We start from the raw sequence: 24,322 nt of genomic DNA, 5'->3' as shown, positions 1-24,322 counted from the left end.
TTTTATTTTTGTTTTTTTAAAAATCAAGATTTACTAAATTCCATTATTCTAACTAATGATGATCGCTGTGATTGTAACCAATCATTAGATGCAGTAATATGCTGTTTGCTATGATGCTTTTGGGGCTTTTTCTTTATCAGCAGAAGTAGAAATATGAGACCAAAATAACTAAAGTTCATTTTCTCACACGCCTGACTGGAAAAAGTAATGTGCATTTTTTAAATTTATCGGCTCTCATGAGACTGCGTTTGCTAATTCATCTTTTATGAATTTCTTCCTGAACGTCTGCTGCACTTTAAGTTGAAGGAACTGACTTGTGATCTTTCAGGCAGCTGAGAATTTTCCTTTTTTTGCTGCAGATTTCACTTGTTAAATAAAAATGTTAGAAACCTTTCTGAAACACAGAGGAGTTTAAAGTAAACCACTGTTTTGATTATATTTATTTCTTGGCGACTGACCCTTTCCGGTGCGGAACGTGAGCATGGCTGGTTGCCCCTCGCCTGCCGAACTTCGAGCCACCATCAGCACTTCGTAGAGACTGGAGGACTCCAGCTCTGACAGCCGCAGGGTCTTCTCACTTCCAGGAATACGAACTGTTTGCCATTTTCCCACCACTGTTCCCATTTCATCAACCTGACACACACATACAGATATAAACATTGACAAAGAGGACAGAAATTTATCTTTTTATAGTCAATAATCCTCCACAGTTTTCTGACCCTGCGTGGCCTCAGGAACGATGGCTGTAAGATTTGTCACAATTTCCAACTCCAACAGAAAAAAAAAAAAAACAGAGTCCTGCTGCCAGAGCAGTCTTTAATGGTCTTGCTGCAGTTTTATAGTCAGAGTGAAATGATTACTGAAGCAAACACAGTTTTAAAGGGAAAATAACCAACCTTTCAGTCAGTCCAGGTCTGAGCCCTTCTACTTTATTCACTCAGTTGGTTTAGGTAAGCGATTTCAGCAAAGTTGTAAAAAAAGGTGGAAAAAAGAAGCTTGGATTTTCTCCTCACCTTACGGTATTTCACAAAATAAGCATTGATGGGGCTGCCTCCATCACGCCCTGCCCTCCACTCTAGGTCGTACACGTCAGGCTTGTGAGTCTGCGGAGGGCTGATGATGATGGGCGCCTCTGGAGTGGGACGATCACCGCTCCTGTCAGCCAGTGGGTCGATCTTGTCGCCTTCATCTCCAGTCAGTAAGTGCTCGTGGCCCTCGTCGCTCTGTATCCCATAGAGTGAAGGCGAAGGCTTAAGAAGTTCACCAGTGGTAGAGCTCAGCTGTGGATCTGTTAGTCAAAAATCAGAAATCAAACGTCACAATAGTCGAGACTCTTGGAGAAGTTCGGTCAAACACTGGGTGAAAAAACAAATTCTGTTCATAAATTAGTAACTAAACGTTGGTCATAGTTCATTATAATATCCAAAGAAAGTCTCTTTCAGTTTCCATTACACCTGATTGAAGCCTTGTGGAAACAACTTCAGTCATTTAGTAGATTGTTTTTTAATCTTGAGTTATATCATTATGAGTTGAATCAAACATTTGAAAACATTTCAGTGTCCTGAGATATACGGATGACTTGTTTGTTTTTTTTTTTTCTCATCCACAAATATAAGAGCTAAAGCAAAATACTTATATTACACATATTTGATTGCTGCTGTTGTTTGCAAAATAAAATAAAATATGCAGGAACAAATTTCATAAAGTCAGTGGCAAAGTACCCTGCCTCTCGTCTCATTGCTACCGGGATAGGCTTCAGCCCCCTGAGGTAGTCTCTCAGTCAGATATTAAAGTGATCAAATACCTGGACTGCAGGGTGAGCTGTGCTGTCATTAACTTTATTAATCTCAAATATTACAGCCAACTTTTGGACAGTTTAAAAGTTTTTGGAACCGTGTTATGAGGTTTTATGCATTTGAGTGCACCAGAACTTTATCGTTTATAAGAAAAATAAATAAAAAAGCAAAGAGCAGAAGTGGTGGAATAATGAAAAAATATGGTTATATACTTTTTAGCACCCTTTAAAAATTGCATAAGAAAAAGTGTGTGTATTTTACTTCTAGATGTTGATTGTGAATGTTTTACTTTTTCATTATGAATATGGGTTTTGTCAGAAGTGGCACCACAATGTGCTGAAGCGAAGGCAACAGTGTGGCTCAGTGAGTGAAGAACAGAGTGGCCCTGCATGTGCACACGGGACACGCAGTGCTGGAAAGTTTTACATTTGGGACCAGACTTCTAATCTACATAAAACAACAAGAAAGCCTGATCTCTGCAGCACTACATCAAATCTCACTTTGTTTTGCTAATTTTTCTTTTTTTCATGAAACCTTTGCGAGGTCCACCTGGACAAATTGTGCGAGCTAGAAAACTTATTACAGCTGACACTGGTTTGGCAGAGGTGGGAAGGCTCGACTTTGAGCTACACCGCTGAGGTCAAACATCATCATAACTGAATATTAAAGCCTAAACAAGCCAATGAGGAGGGAACATAGTGAGGTTTGCCACACTGAAGAGTCCAGAGTCCAGTAACAGGCTGTTGTTGGTGTGTGCTGCTCTGGTTCACTTTGTAAAACAAACAGTCCTGAAGCTGGTAACACTAGATCTGATCCTGGGACTGTGGCCAGCTGCCACACATTCCACACACCGACCATTAAAATACCGGAGAGAAATCAGACTTCAGCACTGCATCCAGCTCTCTGCACTCTCCTGCTCAACCGCGGCCAGGCCGGACGCCCAACACACAGGAGGAGATGGGTAAGGCCTGAGCAGCCTCACCACCCCGATGGAGAGGAGTGATATATCTAAAGTATGTGCAGCTACACCTGGACAGAGATGGACTGCCAGGTTCTTCCCAGAAAAAGGTCATTCCATTAGAGGAAAGCACCTGGGAGTAAATGTGATGGTAAATCAAAGAGGATTAAAAGCAAAGACAAGGAGCCTCAGTCTGGACGGAGCTCAGCTTATCGGAGGACTTGTGGGAGTATTTTTTTATATTTCTGCCTGACTGCCAGGACAGGAAAATAGTTCCATCCTGAAAGAGGAATGCAAGTAAAGATTAATTTCTGGAGGTTTCCAGATGTTGATTTAATGAAACTGAAAAAAAAAAAAAAAAAAAAATAGATCAGAAGGCAATGATGATTTAATCGTTTAATTTTAGTGCACCACATGACACACATTGTCTTCTAATACTAGAAACCAATCTACACAACAGAAATTGAACCAAAAATCTTTCCTGTGAACCTTACAGATAAGTGAGGTGTTTTCATGGCGATGCAAATAACGATATCAACAGAAAACTAAATATTTCAGATTGTTTCTTGTGATGAATTATTATTAAGTAAATTATTTACTTTGACGCTCCTGTTCCTGGTACCTAAAGGAAAACTGAACACAAACTAACCGCAGAGTGTTTACTTCTGCTGGACATGTCCTGATTATCAGCCTCACCCTCTGTTTTAGTGTGTAAAGGTGGGTCTACAGCAAAAAGATCCTAAATCATCCTCCTGTGGCTTTTGGAGAGTTAGAAAATGTTAGTAGTGGTCCTGTCTGATTTCTACTCCCTACATACTGCAGGTATCAGTGTTAATCACTCACAGATAGGAGGGTGAGATGAGGAATGGGGCCTTGGAGTAAAGCAGCAAGGGAATGGAGAGAAAAGGAGGCTTTTGGGGGTGCCTGGTGGAGGTGGAGAAGGAGGAGGGCTGTAATGTGTTAATAAATAAAAGGCAGTTGTGTACAATGTTGACAGCTGGGTGGTCTGGTCCTCGTCATAACCCTCCACGACTACTCCTTACATTCCAGCAACCGGGGGCTTATCCCCGACGGTGCGCACAAAGCTCACTCTCACGCTCAAGCTCAGTTCAGCGCTCAGGAGGAGGGCGGCCTTGGCCGAGACTCCCCTACCAGAACTCAGAGAGGCACAAACACTCACTCACAAAGCGAGGACACCCTGCAGATGCTGTGCACACAGGCCCACAGAGAGATTCCATCTGGTAGGATGCCTTAGCTCTAACACATCCCTGGATGTTTGTGACCATTTACAATGATGTGGCATTTCTGTCTAAAAAAAGACCCATGCTCAAACTCACAAAAGTTCATTCTTTTGTCCTTAAATGTGAGGATCTGCTTGATTTTTTTATTTTATTTTCAAGATGCTGCCTAAAATGATGCATTTTTTTAATCTTTTCCAACATTTTTTAAACTGTTATAAAGTTTTATAAACATAAATCTCAGTTGTACCAAATCTGGAAAACTAAAAATGGCATCTTGGCAATAGCTAGTTTAATGATTTCTCTGTCTCATACAAGCACTTTAAATAATAAATCAGTATATAATCAGCTGATAAATACCTGACTGTGTTCTGAGTGTTCCATGTGACTGTGCTGAGTCAATCCCATTGTCCACTACACACTGATAAACTCCTTCATCCTGTGGCTTCACATCTGTGATAACAAGTGAAGATCCAGAGATCTGAAAGCGGCGTGATGAGGTGATGGGGTTGGCGTTGAACAGCCAGGTGATGTTTGGGGAGGGGTTTCCTCTCGTAACACAGGTGAAACGAGCAGAAGAACCCGGAGAGATGAGCTGGTCGTCCAGACCCTCCACGATAGAGGCTGGTTCTGAGGAGAAGAGGAAGCAATAATATCATCATCTGCTGCGAGCAGTTACCATATCCCAACCTTTATCGTTTTACTTACCAAGAACGTTTACTGTGTAGTTAGCGCTGATCACTACCCCCTTCTTGGTGTCAACCATGCAGGCGTACCTCCCTTCATCACCTTTCATTAACATTACAAAGATCAGGTTGTTGTGCTGCTGTTGATGAGAAAGACCCAGCGTGACCTCCTTCCCATTCTTCAACCACTTGGCTGCAGGTGAGGGACTTCCGGACACGACACACTCCAACGTAAGCGGCTGTGACTGCTGAACTGAAACAGTCACTGGGGTGGTGGGATACACTATCCGCACTGGGGAGGGGGTGTCCGAATCTACACAAGTGAAGAAACATGTCAGTAAACTTCAGCTGAGATGTGAAAACTTCAGCATCTTAAATAAAAAAAGTCATTCAACTTACGTTGGATTGACAGCTTTGTGCCATGAGACTGCATGATTGCTTCCCCAGAAACAGGGTTGATGGCACCGCATTTGTACATGCCCTGGTGCTGGGCTGAAACAGAGATAATCTGCAGGTTTCCGGATGGAAGGACAACATAGTTATCTGGAAAGAGAAGGCAACAAGTTTAGTAGAAGCACATCCTCCCCACAGTATCCGAAGCTCTCCAAGAGAAGAATGTCACTCTGAATAACTTTAGCTCCTCAACCACTCAGCGGATTTGCGGTGTACCACAAAGCTCAATCATTGGCCTTCTTCTGTTCACTATTTACATGCTACCTCTTTACCATCTTATTCAAATTAGCTGGTTTTTCTTACATGAAATCCATATTATTATGTATTTTTTTTTCTTTTTTAAGCTAGAATATTTATTGTATGACTGATTATTATAATAAATGTACATATTGTAAGGGACCCTAGGATTAATAGCTGCAGGCCGGCTGCCCTGCACCATATTGTTGACTTAATGGGGCTTCTAATAGATGAAAATGGTAAAAAGAAAAAAAAAGGAAGAAAGTAAGGTTGTAGGGGTTCTGACCTTTGCAATCTTATAGATAATCTCATCCAGGATGCAGAAAGCTATACGTAATATTTTATTCTAACCTCAGGTTTAATACTCAAGTCAAACACCTGTTTCGGTCTTGTTTTTGTTTGTTTTTTTTTTTCCCAACTTAAGACAGACTAAAAACAAAACATCGTTTCTGTAAGCTGCTGACTTACTAAACATTATCAAGACTTCTGTCTATACTCACCTTTTTTATTTATTTGTTTGTTTGTTTGTTATTTGTTTATGTAATAGTAATAGTAATAAATAATTTGATTAAATAAATACTAAATTATAATATCATTATAATTTAATCGAAATGTAGTAATAATTTAATAATTTATTATATTGTAAATGAATAAGTCAGTATTGATTAGATTAATTACTTAATAGCTTAAATTAATGACTTAGCATCAACAACAATATTTAATGTTATTTATTTTATCTTACCAGTTCAAATAAATAAGATATAATTAATAAAATAATGACTGTCTATAGATTCTCAGAATTCTAATAAGAAGAGAGAGAAACAGGAAAAACAGTGAATTATAATTTCCAATGAGAATTCTTTCTCATATCAAACAGTCTGCAAATTAAACATTTCAGTCCCTGATTTATTTGAGTAGCTTTAAATCTGTACAAGGAAAAAACTGAAATACTCAAACAAGTTTTTTTCTTTGATAACTGACGTTTATTCTTCAACTTATTTACCACTTTCACCATCAGGAACGAGCAGTTTTACATCTTTATAGATTAAAATATGTCAGAGTAGAATATTTTACATTACTGAATAAAAAAAAGTTCACAGTTTAACTACAACCACTACCTCACTGCCAAGTGCAAACTGATTATATTTTTTATATTATTAGATTTTGTTTCCTAATTGTTTTTAGCTTATTTATATACACTGTAAGGCACTGATGCCCTGATTGTGAATTTGGCTAATTTCTATTGTTTTTCATAATCTCAAAAATAAAAAAAAGGTTATTTGAACACAGTTAATATAAATTTGACTAATGTGGATTATAACTAGAATACAGTGAATCGTAAGTGAACTGTTTCTGTTAAGTACTTTGAGATGACTGTGTTGTGAATTGACACTATACAAATACACCTGAACTGAATTGAATTTGTATTTCAAACACACCTTTTGAAACTTCCATCCAGACCCCTCGTACTCTCAGTCTTGGCCGAGCCGCAGGGACGCTGTGTGGAAGCGGACACTCTATAAGAACTGTGCTGCCTTCCTGCACCGATAACGACCGCCGTCGGCCGTCTTCATATTCTGATATTTCTGCAGCAACAAAGAAGAAGAAGATTCTGTTGATGAGCCATGTTTTCTGTGCAGAAATCTGAGTTTTTATGAGTGAAGCTGATCAGCGCTACTCGAGCTGTTTGTGTTGGATCACTGGTTTTGTTTATTGTTGCAGAGAGTGATTCTGTTCACGCTTGGTACAGCTCCAGATCAGGGTCGACCTCTTAATGTAGCATCCAAGAGCAAGAAGCATCCCAGCAGGAACATAACACGCTTATACACAGGAGAGCCCAAGCCTCATTAAGGATACTCGTCAAGAAGCGTCTGGAAGGCTGCCCGAGTAAAAACTCCTACTGCTTCCTTCCCCTCCGCCGCTCAGCAGCAGGCTGCCGAGGACAGGCATTCTTTCTAAGTGTTCAACATTCACAAAACGGCTTTCCTTTTCTCAAGGCCCCTTCCTCTCTTTCTTCAACACTCTTTGAAGTGAGTGGAAATATCCACAGAAGGGTAATTCTCTGCATCCGTACCTGCTACAGCCACACGAGCGAGGCGGCTGGCGATGGCCGGCCCGTGGTCGAAGCGTGCCACGCACTGATAGACGCCGGCATGGCTGGGCGTGAGAGAAGAGATGGTGAGGGAGCTTTTGCTGAACTCCACACCAGGCAGTGTGTCCCGGTCAAGGGGAAGGCCCCGGAAGCGCCAGGAAACCACAGCTGACGGAGGACTTACTAAGCACTGCAGACGAACCACAGAGCCTCGACTCTTAACCAAGGAGGCTGGCTCAGAGCGGAAGGAGGGAGTCGGAGCTGGAAAGAAAACCAGAGAACAGGCTCAGAACACATTCTCCTTCAGATGCACATCCAGAATTCGAAATATAAAAAACCTCCCCTCATTTCTTCTCTGTTTTGGTCTCCAACATCTTTAATTCCTGTCTTCGTAAGCTGATCTCTGACTCAGTAACATAGGCTGAGTTTGCCACTAAAAAAACCTGGAGAAAGCAGCCATGACTGCTGTGTGGTTCTATCTGGTGAGCTTCTTTGCTTACATCATCCGGATTTCTCAATCCAGTCACAATTATAAATTAGTAAATTATTATTTGTCTTCCAATAATTTATGGTTTAACTCCCCCTCTTCATTTTCATGATGCTAACATAAGATAACTAATATTTCTGTTATTGACCAAACCTTCACAAAGACAAAAAGCTTCATTGTAAATTGATAAAGCAACAATAAATTAAATGTTTGTTTGCTTTTTGGCTAACAAAAATGATGTATGGCAGATATTACAGGTCACACCAGAGGAAAGGTACTGATAATGTTTTTAAAAGGCTTTCAACTATAGATGGTGAAAAATAAGTAAGAAAACAACATTTCCCTTAGTTTTTGAAGCTGTTTTAAAACCATAAATCTCATTTGACAAAAATTACTAATAAACATTGTTAAAATGATCCCACCCCGCAACTGGAATAAGCCAGTAAAAATGGTCTGATGGATGGAAGATTATCTCAAATAATTGTGATTAATCATTTACTGTGACAAAGGGTTAATATAAAGAAAATTATCCAGATTTTCATTGGTTCAGCATGTAGGATGTAATCGAGACACAAAGAGCAACCAAATGAATACTAAACTTAAACTATTGTGGACACAAAAATTGCCCTTTTTTTTTTTGTAATTAAAACAAAGCAATTACTATCCTTATTACGCTTTTGTACTCTAATGTAAAAATATATTCATATCTTGTTACATTTCTGCCAACTGATTTTTTTTAGCAGCTTCTTTCTTTGCTTATTTTCAGCAGCTGCTCCTACGTTAACTAGTATAAGCAGCTCACACCATCATGCATCATGTATGTTTATTATTTTCATATAAAACCAGCTCCACTGTGCAGAGACTTTAGTAAACTAACATGACACCTTATTTACTGGAGATCTGCAGCTGTTTGCTGTGTTTACTCCTACAATCTTTGAAGCCGTTTTAAATTAAGTCATAATTTATTGATATTTTAACATGTAATTCAGATTATCTATTTATAGATGTCTAAGTTTAATAAAGATAATAAACTACTGAAAAACATCCCACAGTTTTTTACTATGAATACTGCCAGATACATTCAGTGGAGAGAGGAGCAACTTACATGAGCAGCTAATAAGCAGAGACTGGCTGAGACACAATAAGGTGGACAGGAGGACCCTTAGGCCACTGTCCATGGTGCACTTTGACCCCTGCCAGCGGCCGTGTTGCTTGGTATGTTCGCCCTTGTCCGTTCAGAAAACCTAGAACACACAAACAAGAAGAGAAACACATCAAACCAGAGATCTCAAGATGCCAAATGAATCCCTTACAACAATCCCTCTAATCTTGACACATCCTTGTTACACACTTCTTGATCTCCACCTCCCACCAGCTCCTCTGACCCGTCTCCATACCCTTTTCATTGTTTCTACAGAGGCTGGAATGTCCTCTGTCTCTCCCACTGGGCCACTGAGATCTCCTGCTAATGGAGAAGCAGGAGAGAGGCTGTTGCCTCACTCCTGATATCACTCTCTTGTTACACTGTATTGCCTCCTTACAGGCTTGCTGTAGCCTGAAGTGCAGGCCAGACACACACAAGGAGACAAGAGAGGAGCCAAAGGGAGAGACAGAAAAGGAGTGGAGAGCACGTAATTAGGAGCATTCCTCTGTCCTTTTCAACCCGACCCCCTCTGAACGCAGCACTCCTCCTTCTCTTTCTCAGAGTAATCCGGGCAAGCTTTGATCCCAGGTTCCTGGTTGGTAACCAGGGTTGGAGCCTGAGGCTGGAGGGACAATGGCCGTCCAGCTGTGATTTTCACACTGCTGCTCCGGTGGCTCCCAGATATTATTGGAAGGGCCAACCGAGGCTGGAGGGTGGGTCAAATAAAAAGCGTGATGCCTGGGTGGGAACGAAGAAGGTGAACAGGGTTCTAACCCTTATTCACCAACTTCAAAAGTTGTTGCATATGCTTAACAATCAACCAGGTCAGTTTGATTAGCCTCTTTAGAAGGTGACAGCTGAGAAAAAGCATGAAGACGCCAGTCCCAGTAAACATTTATTCTTGTTAGATAATCTGTTAATGTCTTTGCCCCCTGAGTTCATGCCTCAGCAACAAGTGAATACACGCGTCTGTAGTTGGCAAAACTGACTGTAGTTTACTCTGATGGAAGGAAGGCTGTAGATCAGGAATCTTAAATCTTTCAGCAGTATCTTGTAATTAATAGGTCCTACTTTTGTCATGAAGTTTATTAGCACAACACAGCACAAAGATGAAATTCTCCAGGTTTCCTTTCACTAGCATACTAGACTTTTGTCACTAGAAGGCAGCAGTAAAAGCTACATGGCTAGTGTCTGTAATTCAGTAGAAGAAGTAGTTTACTTAGAAGAGGGGGGGCTTTCTGCTGGAAATGTGCTCTCCTGGCTGGAAATGTGAGGAAGGAGGTGCAGGGGAATGCCTGTATAAAGAAGACAACATGTGATAAGGGAATTTTATCTTCACAACACAATGAAAATAGCAGATTAGGCTTCCTATTGTACTGATCCAAGTACTGCATGTATCTGTATGGAGCCACAGTCCCAACACACATGCACACAAAGACAGCAAAAATTTCTTGACATGTGCATACATTGCTTCAGCCACTAATTGACTACCTATATATGTAGTCAATGTAGTTTTTTTTAATGCTTGTTACATTTTAATTACTTAAAATGACAAAACAACAGAGATTTTTGAGGTCATTGCATATGTTTTGGCTACACCCCCTCTCTTCTACACACCGGTCCATATATTCAGTCTCACTCTCTTCATCGTGCACTCAGAGGGCATCCTGAGAGGAGGAGGAGAGAAGAGGCAGGAAATAATAAACTCTTCCAGCTCTTGGCTCACGCCCCCTTCTCACCCTGAGGTCGAGGGTCAGGAAGGAGCAGAGGGAGAGGATGAACCAGCGGGTGTCTGGTAGCCCTGGACCAGCCCCCTGAGGTCACCTCAAGCCCTCTGTTGTTGTCACACACATTTTATTTGACTGTTTTTACACACAAAGCAAGTGTGCATGTGCTCCAAAAATGTGTTAAACTGTTTAAACATCGGACTGATTGTGAATTAAGTAGCAATCTGTAATTTCAACTTTAGGAGTAGGAATTAATTACATACTATATTTTGTATGTATGCTTTGCATTTCAGGCTCAGGTTTATGTGTGTGCATGCTCATTCATCAGCCTGGCATTTCTCCATCCCACAAGTTACAACAGGCCCTACACACTGCCCCCATGTCATCAGTGGAAACTATCTTTCTCTCTCTGCTGGAATAATGATATATAATTACAAAAATAACAACAGTGCTATGACAATGCACAGTCAAGCATGGACACATTGACACATAGTATGATAAGATACCGGAGGTGATTCTACCTTTTTCTCTCTCATTTCTCTTTTATTTAATGGTTTAGTCATCCCAGTTCCCATATCAGTTGGGCACTAAAGTTCCGACTGGATGCTCTTGTGTAAACACACACAGCTGCCTATCTGGCCCATCAATCTGGCACAACGAGGAAACACAAGGGCATCATTCCTGCATCTTATCTGTTTGGCTTTCCGGTGACATCCGCCACCATGAAGCCTCGGTGGAGATGGACTCTGTGAGGATATCTTGTATCCTTTATCACAGACTCATCCTCAAGCTGGCAACACTGGCTCCATAGAAAAGGCAAATCCTGCTTCCTCCTGAGAGGGCGAAAGCTTGGAGTGGCTTTTTTGTCAAATGGGAAGCTCCTGTCAAGTAAAGTCTGGTGAGCCATAGGGCTTTTTCCTCATCCTCACTTCTCTGCTTTCCTTCTCAAAACTCCAGACTTGACAGCTAAGCAGGAAAAAAAAAATTGTGCTCTAAATTTATTTTCCTTATGCTAAATTTGATCTTGCTTTTTATCTGTTTTTATAGTTAAATTGTAGTTGCATGGATTTTCTCAACAGGCTATAAATTGAAGAGACAGCATGCAGAAAAAAAATCTCTGCAATGTTAAAAGGTCGACAAACAGACATGAGGACAGCTTATGAAAAATAAGGAGGATGTCAGTGACTTCACAAGGAAACGTTCCTATTTTCTGGGCAGGGGGGCTGATCCATGTATATTTGGAAAATGTTGGGACTGACACCTGGCTTAAAAGTGTAAAAGCAAGTAAAAGCAACACATTTTTTTCTAGCTTTATCAGTCATGCTTCTTGCACAAAGATCCAAAACGGAGAAATAACATCGAAGGACAGCACTTATATTTTTCCATTTAGTGAGTAATTCAAAACTCAAACACAGGAACAGAACAATCAATCCCCCCGCAGGAGAAGAAGGATCCCTGGTGATGATACAGGAGAAAATAAACAGACTGACAGGCTGCCCTCAGGGAAGGGAAGGGGATCTGGGTTCTGGGGCAGTTAGCACCTGCACTTTTTTTTTGGCCTCCTCTCTGCAGGAACTACTTAAAGCCCCATCTGCCCCCATGTGGAGCAAGCCCATATCCCTGTCGTATTGGGTAAACAGGGACAAAAGCAACGCGGCGAAGCATCAAAGACCTGGAGGGCAGAGGAGGAACAGGTCACAACTGGTGCTGCTGACTGAGGCAGGGGCCTGGCCTCACTGCTTCACAAGACTGCACAGCTGAATGAAAGCAAACATAGTGAGGCAGCTCTCAAAAGTGATAACAGAGGCTTATCCGGACTGTGCTGGCAATCAGTACCAGAGAGGTACCAATGCACTGAAAGATTTAGTTCCAACAACAACAAAAAAAAAGGACGACTCACAACAAATACCCAGAACCGAATGAAGCTTAAAGAGAGACATCAACGGAAGGAGATCAGTGGGCTGTAAGAGAAAGAGCAAGTCTTTTCTGGTATAATGGTCTAATCTGACCTGTGCACTGAAGCTGATTCACATGCTATACCCCAAACCTGTTTGCACTCGCCCCACATCTCACTGACAGAAAATCTGCAGCACACACATTCCTCAGCTCCACATAGAGAGTGAACAACATACATGCAAAAAAAAAAAGAAAAACATAAGAAAAAGACACACACACAAGAAAGAGATGGGAGATAAGTTTAAAACTGAGTGATGGGAGGCAATGGGGGGAAAGGCAAAAGGAGATGGGGGTATAAAGAGGTGAAACATTCAATGGGAGGTGAAACACTGCCAAGCCCCGATTCCCTTCTCCTCCCTTTTTATTTGGCTCAGAGATAGAGGCATACAGATAATGGCATCCATGTCTGCCAACACTCAGCTCAGCCCAGAAACTTGGGAAGGGCCTCCCAATAGAAGAGACTCTAAGGGACCATTATGGGCTTCTTGTGTTGGTCTGGGTGAGTCCATGGAGGCAGCCCCGGGCCACAGAGAAAACTGATGAGTAGAAACACTGGGCTTTTGGTATGGTCTAACTCTGCCTGATTAAAGACTGAGATGTTATTAAAAGTGAGACAGACTTAGAAAGAGGGGAAGTGAGCTAAAGTAAGATAGAAAGAGGGCATAATTTGTAATGAGCTGAGGGAATTAGGTGGACAAAGAGGGGTCCTCTTTGTTTTACTATAAGTAGTTTGGAGAAAACCCCATTCAAGGGGTGTAGCTGCTCCATAATACAGAATGAGTGCCTTTGTCTGACCCCAACTTTCCTGAAGAAAGTTAACGCAAATCTCCTTGATAAATCACTTAAACTGAGAGTAACTGCAGAAGACAAACGAGGTGCATCTTCAGGCACAGTCTGCTCCCTCTGCACATCCATCTGCAGCACTGATAGACAGAGCATCGGCAGTCCAGAAGGCGCAGGGTGATGAAGAGGCCAAAATGCTCCCAGAGCCTGCTGACGCCAAAGGCCTGACTACACTGCAGTGGTGTGGGATCAGACTAGAGGAGGAATGAAAGGAGAGGCCCTCGGGGATCAGACAGTCACATCCCACAAAGCCTGTTTACCGAGGACACACACCCCCACCTCCTTCCAACAACGCCTCCGTTCACCAAAGCCCGACCCTCCCAAAGTGCCAGGGCCGGGACCTGGGAGACAGCACTAATTCCACCCTAAGGCTTGTTGGCCAAGGACACAAACAGAGAGCTGAGAATGGAGAGAGAGGGAGGGGGTATGAAGATTGAGACAGAGGGAGAAAAGAGTGAATGGTACAGTATGTAAGACCCATCTTAATTGGCGATTGTTCTGAAATGTCTTGTTTTTCCTGGGAATCTGTGAGGGGGAGGCACAGGAGGGTATGAGAGGTACGGTTGTTTCCCAAGGTCCTGAACAGCGGGATTAACCACAAGGGTGAAACTCAATAGCAGCCTCGGACACTGGAAACAGATCCGTGGGTATCACCACCATACAAGGCCACCTCGAGACCTTTTGCAAAGTGCATGTAACTAACAACCCTTCCCCATTGTCTGAGCTCCCCAGGCCCTTCCAGCTGATTTCACAGGCCTTTCAGCCCACGGGGGAACATTAACTCAGACGAAAAGGTAATTCTGATTGAAAGGAGGAATGTACAAGACGGCCCTCTTGCCTGCAGGGTGTGTTATAACACTGATCTCCAACATGTGCCAAGAGTCTGATTCATCCCGGCAACTGGGAAGGCAGCTTGGATTGTGCAGCCGTGGCACTAGGGCAGGAGTCCGCAGATTCACATTCCTTAATATTAGGCTTTATTAGCGAGATGATGGGAAAACACACTGATGGGATACAGGGGAGGATGAAATTATCACAACTGTCTAATGCATGAACAAAGTCCATCTTTCCAAGGGGAGTCGAGATAGCATGTGTTTTTAAACGCTGCTGTGTGGGCATGTAGTGATCTGATCCAGCTGCCCCAAGACTGTGCTCTCTCAGTGGAGACTCTCGTCCCTCCCCAACTCTCCTGGATTCCATCACTGCTTATGTCTCTACGGCAACAAGCGGCAAAGACGCACACAAGTTTCTGTTCAGTCTCCCCGATAGCTGCCTGGCTGCCAACCAAAAGTACTCTCAAACTAAACCATACATTAAATAGTGTAATGTTAAGCATGTGCAACAAAAACAAAATGACAGTGTGTCCAAACAGATACTAACAAGAAGCCGGGTTTTACATTATTTAAAACCAAGCAGATAAAAAGTTGACTGTGCAGCTTTCAGGGTGTTTGCCTTTCTGTTTGTTTCCTGAGAGGCGTGAGAAAGAAAGTATGCATGAAGTTTTCATTCTTCTGGGTGATGAATTGACTCTGCAAGTATGATAAAGCAGAGACTGTGAGTCCACGGGGGGAGGATTTATGTGCCAGAAAGCCTTGTCTGCAAAAACCTGAATCCCATAACCAGCCGGCTGAACCAAAACAAACACATGTAAAAATGCTTTAAATATAATTAGTCTTCTTCACCAGTTCCACAAATCTCCTGCAAACAAGCCAGCTGCCTTACAAGTCCAAGGGACCTCAAGATAAATATGCATTCCCAAACGGAGTGTGTAAATGCTTTATTTAGTTTGTCTAAATGTTTATCCGTCTCTCCTTGTAGCACTCATCTCTTGTTGTGCGGCACTCGAATAAACGCAAAACAAGCTTCAGGCCACAAATCATTTGAGTCTCCACTTTAGGCTCTTCAAGTGAACTTAGAGATTCTCCAAAATGTTTAAAATTCTGGCTGCTCCTCACTGCAGGATCAGAGGTGAGAGGAGTTTATAAAAGGTGGTGTTGTGCACTAATGGCGCTAAGAAAAACACAACCCTGTAACACCAGCACATGAGAGGCTGTGGCGTTGTGCTAACGAAGAGCAGGCAATCTTCATCCTGGTTTGTGTATGTTTGCTACTGCGTGAGAACACCACAAACAGACAGTGATGATTTATTTTACTGATTGAAGTCATCCATCACAAGGCAGATATACAGAGAGCATCTCCTTAAATCTTTAAAAGATCTCAGAACAATGCAGGAGCAGCCCGTTTTATCCCTCTGACTTACATTCTTATGCTCACTTTGATTATCTTGTGTAAATAGGGGGTTCAATTCCTCCCTAAAGGCCCACATCTTGGAGCAAGGAAAGCCCAAAATGGCATCCACAACCACAGCCCCAGAGGCAAGCGGCAGCAGCAGCAGTACCCACACTGCCTCACACTCTGATCTGGGAGAAAAACAGCCCTTAAACAAGAAGCCTGTTTGTCAGCCGAAGGGGAGTGCCAGCCACTTTTTCTGCCTTAATATAGTCCTGCTGATCCTTATGCTGGCTTCTGGTTCGCAGAAAACCCGCGTCAGATGGGACTTATTGGTTCAAGATTTGAAATAGAAAGCTGTGGTCGCGAGCAGTTTCAAGAGGAGGCCCTGTGCTGAGGTGACAGATTGAGGCAGGCATGTTTAGGAGGGTCACTTACAGGAAGGGAGAGGAAATTAATCTTGCAAAAAGGAAGAAGCTAAGAATACATAAAAAAATCCCCCCACCTTACATGTTCTTAAAAGGGCAGGTTGTCTGCTTCTTCTTCCTGGGGTGGAGGATTCAATAAGAAAACTCCATAAGACAAGGCTGCAGAACAATCAGTCTCATCAGGCTTTTGCTCATTTATGACAAAAATAATTCTGTTTAGGAGCGAAATATAGTCTAGAACACACGTTTATTGTTCCTGGGAAACTTTTTGCTCTTCATCACCGACATATACTGTAGCTGAAGCCTAGAGGCTCTCCTTCAAAAAAATAATGGCCCCATAAATTAATGACAAACTTCACTCTATGTGTCTTAAACAGATTCACACTGAGTGAACTTTAAATGGCTCTGGATCAGTATTTTGCAGTCTGCTGCAGTCTTTTAGATCAGCATTAAGAGCTGACCTACAAAATATTTTCCTACAGTTAAAAAGTGACTCCTACGGTGTCAGAAAAAACTCTTGACAATCTGTTGTTGAGGCATTTTCATCATCTGAAGCAGTCTTTACAGTGTGGTCTCCCTCAAAGCAGCAGTGTGTGTGGTATTGGTTTACATTCCCTTATCATATCGAGAATACAAACATATATTTAGTTGAGGCCTGTATTTCCATTACATTAACAGAAAGCAAACCATCTTCAGAGAAGAAGCAGACCTCTTGGCCCTGCCTATCTCTAGCCTGCGCTGCATTTCAGTGGCTGCCTGAAACATCTGTTTCTGCTGCTCTAAAAACTGTTTGTTTGTCTTAACAATTACGCCCTGATGTTTCTCATTTCATTTCTCAAATCTCTTGAAAGTCATTATCCAGTTTCAAGTCCTTCAAGGTTCTGAATTTTTAGAAACTCAATCTGACCATCTGTTGAAAGCCGGTGTATACACTGAGCTACACTCAGCTCACCTTTGACATTTCAGAAGAGTTGTACCAGCGGAAGCACGCGGCTTATCCGAAACCTCCTGGAGTAACATGCTTGCGTAGCATGGGCGAGTCAGTGCCAAGATGTTTGGATCATCTGTCAGAGTCGGGGGAGGCGGGTGGTTGAAATGGGGAGAGGGGGGGTCCCCACTGAGAGAAATATGTGTCGGGAAGTTAAAATGATGACATTGTCAGCTAAGAGCTGATAAGAAGTGCTACTAATGACAGATTTGCATAAGCACAAGCAATACATTTGGCTACTGCTGCAGTTTGTACTGGAAAGAAACCAAATGAAGAGAGTAAAGCAGTGTTAGTCTGCACTGCAGCTGCAAGGTGCGCTCACCAACCTAAGAGTCACAGGAACTCAAACCCCTCACTCAGACCTGCCCGTCTTTCCTTGCAACCCCAGCTCATGGCTGCTGGGTGCTGTCAGTCAGCACCCTCTGGTTCTTTGAACATGGGGGCTTCTTTGGCATGGTGCCCGAAACACTCTTTTGTCCATCTAGAGGGGGTCTGAGGTTGAAGTCTGTCCTCAACCAATGGGAGCTGAAGCTTGCAGAGTAATGGCCAACGTCAGAAAATGGGAAAAGAGCTGCAGCATGACTCAATCCCTGAGCAATGAGAGTGTCAAGAGTTCAAAACACAGTTCTAGTTTGGAAATGGTTGCTTGAAAGGGTCAAACCTCAACAATAAAACAGCCCTCTAAATTCATTTTTGTTCTACTCTTTAGGCGTGGTGGACTTAAAAAACAAATATCAAAATATTGTGAAGATGAAAAATAACCACTCAAAATAAAGATTTTCAAAACAATTTCATGGATCCTTTGGCTTGGATAATGTGACAAATCATAGCACAAATCATAATAAACAAGCGCACCTCGCTGTGATTTAAGGTTTTTCTTCATTTCCATCCGTGTCAGGGTCAGAGCTGAGGTTTGCTACTTGGCCTAGAAAGAGGGAGAATGTGGGAGTTGCCCAAAATATACTTTACTCACCCACTCAGACACACCCTCTCCCACTACACTCACCTCATAGAGACATTCATCCATATATCCTTTACTAAAATACTTTAACAGATTAAGATAATGCTGTTTTTAGTTATTAATCAGCTCTTGTTCCATTTAAACCGTAATAAAACAGTGAAAAATACCAAATGGAGTCTTCATGAGCAGGAAGAAATCATACCAGAGGCCAACAAATGAGATATTGTTGGCCAGTTTTTCTGTTTATTATTGACTTAAACTGTCTATCCAACAAATAATCAACTGATTGCAAATCCTGCCAAAAATAAGTTCAATTTAATGCCAAAACTACAAGATCTGAACCCATACATTACCTTAGACCTGCTTCTACCTTTAATGAAACTTTACCACAGTTGTTACTATTCAACAATCATTTATCATTTTTGGTGTGCATGTGGTTGTGCGACTTAGAATACAGCATCAGAAAAATCAAGGGAGCCATTATGAGAGCAGGGACTGGTATCATTACACATGCTTACATTCAAATTGCCCACTTAACATAGTTTTCCCCCAGCAACATGTGTTTATCATTAACAAGCACCCTAATGGCTCAAACATTATTCAAACTCTCTTAATAGCGTAGCTGTACTTTGTGAGGGTCTGTCTGATAAGAGTCGGGCCACTAATGGTTTATTAATTTCCCTAATAGCGCCTTGTGAAAACACTTTTTTAGGAAAAATTACCGAGACTCTGAAAACAACATGCTCCCTTATACCTAAAATACTCAACTAGCTTTTTTTTTTTTTGACATTTCCATCTGCTGAAAGTGAGAAAATTTGCCTGCAAAAAACATCTTTCTACCACTCAGATGAATGAAGATCATGCTCAGCTGTCAAGGCTTTATATATATATATATATATATATATATATATATATATATATATATATATATATATATATATGTATATATTAAAAACCTTACTAAAGAAAAATATAACAATAACTTCCCAAAAGAGACACAGATTTAAAACACAAAGGGCAAATCTCTGCCTCTGTCAGACACTCGCCTAATATTTAGCGGCACTGAAAGGATCTGAAAGCCATCGGAAGTGTCTTCTTGTCCCCCAACCGGCGCAACAATGCATGAGCAACTGTTTGAACTTGAAAGTGTTTTATCTAAGAGCGGCCATGTGTGTCACACTGACTGCATGTCACGCATCCAAGAAGGATTCCAGACTTTCTTCCTGCTAACTCTTGAGTGTTCAACTTTCTGAGAGTCCTCTAAGGTTGAGCAGGAGATGGCGATAATGATGAAATGACAGAGGGAGTTCTTCTGCTCAATCTTGAAAATCTAAGTCGATCATCGACTAAATAATGATCCCTTTAATTGCATTCATGTCAAGAAACCCCAAACTGAAAGATTTAAACAAAAACCCGTATAACTGAGTTTTCAATTCTTGAATGCACACACTTGTGCAGACCTGAGCTGCCAGCATTTTATTCTACATTTCTGCATCTTAACTCTCAAGTGTTATCCCATCAGGAACGTGATCCAGGTCCTCCAACAACGAGCTCTTTCCTTTGTGCAGTGATTTGTGCACTTGCCAGATTTCAGAGCAACACTCACATTGATTCACCAACATTTACGACACCCTCCAGGGATTTAACTGAAACAACAAAGGCTTTCTGTCTCTGAAGGAAGGAAAAAAAAAAAGTCAAATATTAGTGTAAGCCACCATGTTTCTACACAGTGGTAAATGTGGCTGAAGGTTGGCTCCTCGAGCAGTCCTACTGTAAAACAGAAGCAGGACCTCAAAAGAAAGTTTCACATCCACTCAGATTATGCCCAGCTTTCATGAAGGTGACACTAATGCGTGGAGGGTAGAACAAATTTGCTATTTAAAATAAATAAATAAATAAAACCAAGTTCTTTTATCTTTTTAATAAGAAATGCAGCTGCAGGCTGTCTGTTTTAACTGGGATGAGTGGAGCTTCCCTCAAATGCTATTTACCAAACAAATATTTAGACTTTTCTTGCGTTTCATTCATCTAATAGACAACAGAGAAAGAAAGCTTAGTAATAATGCTAATCGTAAAGCCTCTAAGTCAGATTTTATGCAAACTATTCCAAAAAGCCACCTCATATTTTATTAGCCTGTGGATTATAGTTTAACAAATGTGAAGCTGACTGAATCCAAACTGAGTCCAAGACTATCACAAACTAATCTAGAAAATGTTTAGTAATCAGTGTTCTCAATGTTATGAGTTATAATAATCAAATGAAACACAAAAGTATGTTTAATGTTTTAAAGTCAGTGTGTGTGTGATGCATCATGGATTCATCCATAGTGTAATAGGGCGCCCCTGTTAAACAGCCAGCCGCAGCCCAGCAGTGCCACCGCTGGTTTCTACCTCTCCACAAAGTTAAGCAAACACTGCCATGTTCGAGAAACAGCTCAAACTGGAGCCCTCTGCTTGTTTTAGCCTCACATTTCTTTTGTTATTTCCAGACAAGCCCAAAGTTGGCCTGGTGCGCGCAGCGGACCCCCTTCTCCCAGCCAACCAAGCAACCAGCCACTATGCGGGACTCCCCTCTCTGTGCCTCCGTTCTTACCTCTCTTACAGAAGGGCAAAATCTGCGAGACGTCGGGTGAATTAGCAGTAAAAAGCATTATTCTGGTAGCAAATCCACGCGAGGCCTTCCATTAGACACGGGCTCAAAGTGCAAAGTGACGAGAGGAACATGAAAACAGTCGGAGGTGGAGGAGCGAAGAGAGTTTTTTAGACCCGTAAAGCAGCGCAGGCTTCGGGGGCCAAGGTGCGCCAACTTCCCCTGGACTGGAGTTGCGCTGGTGGAGAGTTTTCTCTTGGGAAGTTTGGAGTTGCAGTAAAAATGTAACGTTCCGTCCTGCTCACACTCTTTCCTTCCGTTTGTCTGAGTCTTTAATGTAACTCCTCCAGCTCTCGGTCTCCGTCTCTACCGCTGCCTCTTCCACACACGCATCTTTGAAGCCAGTGTCGAATTGCTCAGCAAATCATGGCAGCAGCGAGGCTGGTCGTCAAACCAGGAATGTCCCAGCCCCACAGCTCCGTACGGCTCCTGGAGGAGGGAGAGAGGGAGGGAATGAGCAGGGGGTGTTACCCGTATAAACTTTGCATTAACAAGTTTTACAATCTAACGGGAAAGTAACTTCCTCCTTCTCTTGCTCGCGCGCACGCGTGGGCCAGGACGTACAGGCGCACCTGAAAACCAAACCTCTTTCAATTGTATTTAAGTAAAACCTTGACTTTTAAAAATATTAATAAAAAACAGAATAAACAAATCACATAACATCTTACAGTGTGTCATTATTTATTGAACAAAAACTAAACCAGAATGCAGAAACAGAGAAAAACCAAGTCCATCATAAAGAGGGAAAGTAATAACCCAATTAATTTATCAGTGCCAGCACCAAAAAGCAGAGGTTTTCTGATTGTAGCATGCAGGTGTGTATTAACACAATGCCAAGCAGGAGAGAAATTATCTTTCAGAGGTAACTGCTGCTGCCCATCAATCTAGCAAGGATCATTCCCAGAAGTTCATCATTCTGCAATGAGAGACGAGTGGAAAATGTTCAAGGCAGCTGCCAATCTCCCCTTTAATGTGAACATCCCACTAAGTTCACAAGGTCAGAGAAACTGCTCAAAACCCAAGAAATACATCTCAGACTCTCCAGGCCTCAAAAAGCAAATTCAATGTTAAAGTCCATGACAGTAGAATAATAAAAACGCTGAACAAATCTAACTCCTGTTAAAGGGTGGCAAGAGGAAGCTTCTTCTCCCTAAAAAGAACCTGGCAAGATGGCGTTGGTTTGCAAAGATGACTGTAAAAATCACAAGACTTCTTGAACAACGTCCTTTGAAAATCAAACATAGTAAATCAGCACAAACACCATCTGCTGAGCACGGTGGCAGAGAGCTGATCATCTGGGCTTGTTTTGCACCCACAAGATCTTAAGATATTGCAGTTAATGAATATATCTATTAAAATATCATAGAGTCTAATGTGAGGTCATCTGTCTGACTGCTGGAGTGTGGCTGAAACTGGGTCATGCAGCAGAACAATGATCTCAAACACAGCAGCAAATCTACAACAGAATGGCTGAAAAAGAAAAGAATCAAGGTGTTGCAATGAGGGATGCGTTGGTCCGATAAGTAAAACTGGGACGATATTAACAACCACTTTTGTTTCCGGCTGTTTTCTGGATGTTTATGTATGTGTGTCAGGGGGAGGAGGTGTGTGTGTGTGTGTGTGTGTGTGTGTGTGTGTGTGGGGGGGGGGGGGGGGGGGGGGGGGGCATGCAGTGTTTGTTTTGGCATGTGACAGTGATTGTTATGCAGCATTGCGTTGTGAGGTTTTTAATTGAAGGGGGGAGGCAATGTCAGCTGCGTGGTTGGTCTTCACTGTGTTGAAAGAAGATACTCGAAAAGCAGAATGCATTACTTGCAGTCAAAGTAATGTGAGGAAGATGCCACATCACATTATTCAGATATGTCATGTAAAAAAAACACCTTCCAGAAGTTCACAATGGTGGGAAGTTAGCACTGCTAATGTTAACTTTCAGTTTGTACAGAATTGGATCATCCTAATCTTAAAAAAAGAATATTAATATCAGTAAATGTCAGTTCTTGGCCATGACAACATTATTAAATATCGGATATTGGCCAAAACTTTAAAATGGTTGCATCCCTAGTTGCAATGGTCCAGTCAAAGTTCAGACATTAACCTAGCTAAAATGCTGTCATGGGTCAGCTGACCATAAATAAATGTCTGCAAACCTGAATGGAAGCAAGAGAATAAAGTAGAGTGGATCAAAATTCCTCCACAGCAACATGAGAGACCAAAAGCATCATCCAGAAAATGGTTGCGTCAGGTTATTGCTGCTAAAAGTGTCTCTACAAGCTGTTAAATCATGAGGAGGAATTCATTTTTCACAAACTGCTTCTACATTTCTAGCTTTTGTTAGATAATGACATGTCATGTTTTACCATCAAAGGACCAGATTTTTATCACAAAATCTTTCATTTGAAGGATAAATATTCAGAACTTAATCTTAAAAAAAAACAAAAGCTGATGTTCCTTTTTCTGATACCACACAGCCTGAGTAAAGTTTTCATAAAGTTTATTATACTTGAGACTTATTGTGGGATAGCCTTGATTCTTCATGGTAAAATTCTTCCAGCTCAGCCAGGTTGGATGGGGATTCTGTACTGGTTCAGATTCAGTTCTAGACTCATTGTACTGTATAACACTTATGACAGCTTCAATCCTAACAGTGTCTCAAATATAAACTGATTTTTACTTTATTTCAAGTGGACTACACCGCTCCTAGGTAGGTTAAACCAGCTCTCACTGGAGTCTTTGAATTCAACCAAAGTTATGAAGGAGGGGGATGTTTTAGCAACTAATAGCTACGTCTCATTTCTGACATGTCTGAATGTTTGTTGACTGCAGCAAGTTCCTCGTCAGTAGGTGATGCAGGGGCGAGGGAGCTGTGTGAGTGAAACAGTCATCTGTTGTGCGCATGGGCATGAGTAAACAGCGTAATCATCTTTAAGACAGTAATTATGTGTTCCAGCTTTGACTGGGTAGTGACGGCAGCAGCAAGCCCACCCTGCTTCAGACAGCAGGTGCAGCCCAACAGCTGACTCTGATGGAAGGTGTGATCCAATCCTCCAGAGGCTGCGTCGGCCCAGCAAAGGCCTTCAGACAGTCGAAGCCAAAATCAGCAAACCAGCTAATATCTGACGTAGCAGGAGAGGAAAAACAACATGGAGGGGATGTGGGACAGACGCGGAATGGATCAACGCTGTTTCACTAACAGGAGTTAGTCATGATGTTGTTTTGTGCCTTGTTTTTAATAACTGTTAAGAATGTTAAATGTCTTTTTCGCACATGAATCAAGTTGTAAATGTGACTTGGGCCTGAACAGAGCAGCACCAAACTCTCACTGAGGTGTGTGTTTCCAGACAGCACTATTCACTTTTTCCCCTCTTCTTATTCAATACAAGTGATTCATTTTCTGTCAGGCAGGTATTCAGCTCACTGATAACTGTTCTCCCTCTGAGGGTCAGAAGCTG

General features: G+C 41.9%; 1 protein-coding gene across 1 annotated transcript in view; it reads right to left on the bottom strand.

Annotated features, from left to right (window-relative positions):
- cdon (cell adhesion associated, oncogene regulated) overlaps positions 1–21,284 on the bottom strand; it is a 34,208-nt gene extending 12,924 nt beyond the window's left edge. Inside the window, exons 1-9 of the mRNA XM_041994853.1 lie at positions 20,817–21,284; positions 9,053–9,191; positions 7,443–7,721; positions 6,808–6,954; positions 5,078–5,221; positions 4,701–4,991; positions 4,353–4,622; positions 1,014–1,288; positions 459–633 (exon numbers count right to left, since the gene is read on the bottom strand). Coding sequence (XP_041850787.1) covers positions 459–633; positions 1,014–1,288; positions 4,353–4,622; positions 4,701–4,991; positions 5,078–5,221; positions 6,808–6,954; positions 7,443–7,721; positions 9,053–9,125 — 1,654 coding nt within the window. The 5' untranslated portion in view covers positions 9,126–9,191; positions 20,817–21,284. The remainder of the gene's footprint in view (positions 1–458; positions 634–1,013; positions 1,289–4,352; positions 4,623–4,700; positions 4,992–5,077; positions 5,222–6,807; positions 6,955–7,442; positions 7,722–9,052; positions 9,192–20,816) is intronic.
- Between the last annotated feature and the right edge of the window lie 3,038 nt (positions 21,285–24,322).

The sequence above is a fragment of the Melanotaenia boesemani genome, chromosome 9 (assembly GCF_017639745.1).
Source record: "Melanotaenia boesemani isolate fMelBoe1 chromosome 9, fMelBoe1.pri, whole genome shotgun sequence".
Lineage (NCBI taxonomy): Eukaryota > Metazoa > Chordata > Actinopteri > Atheriniformes > Melanotaeniidae > Melanotaenia > Melanotaenia boesemani.
The sequence above is the reverse complement of the archived record's forward strand: the minus strand, read 5'-3'. Positions and strand labels throughout refer to the sequence as shown.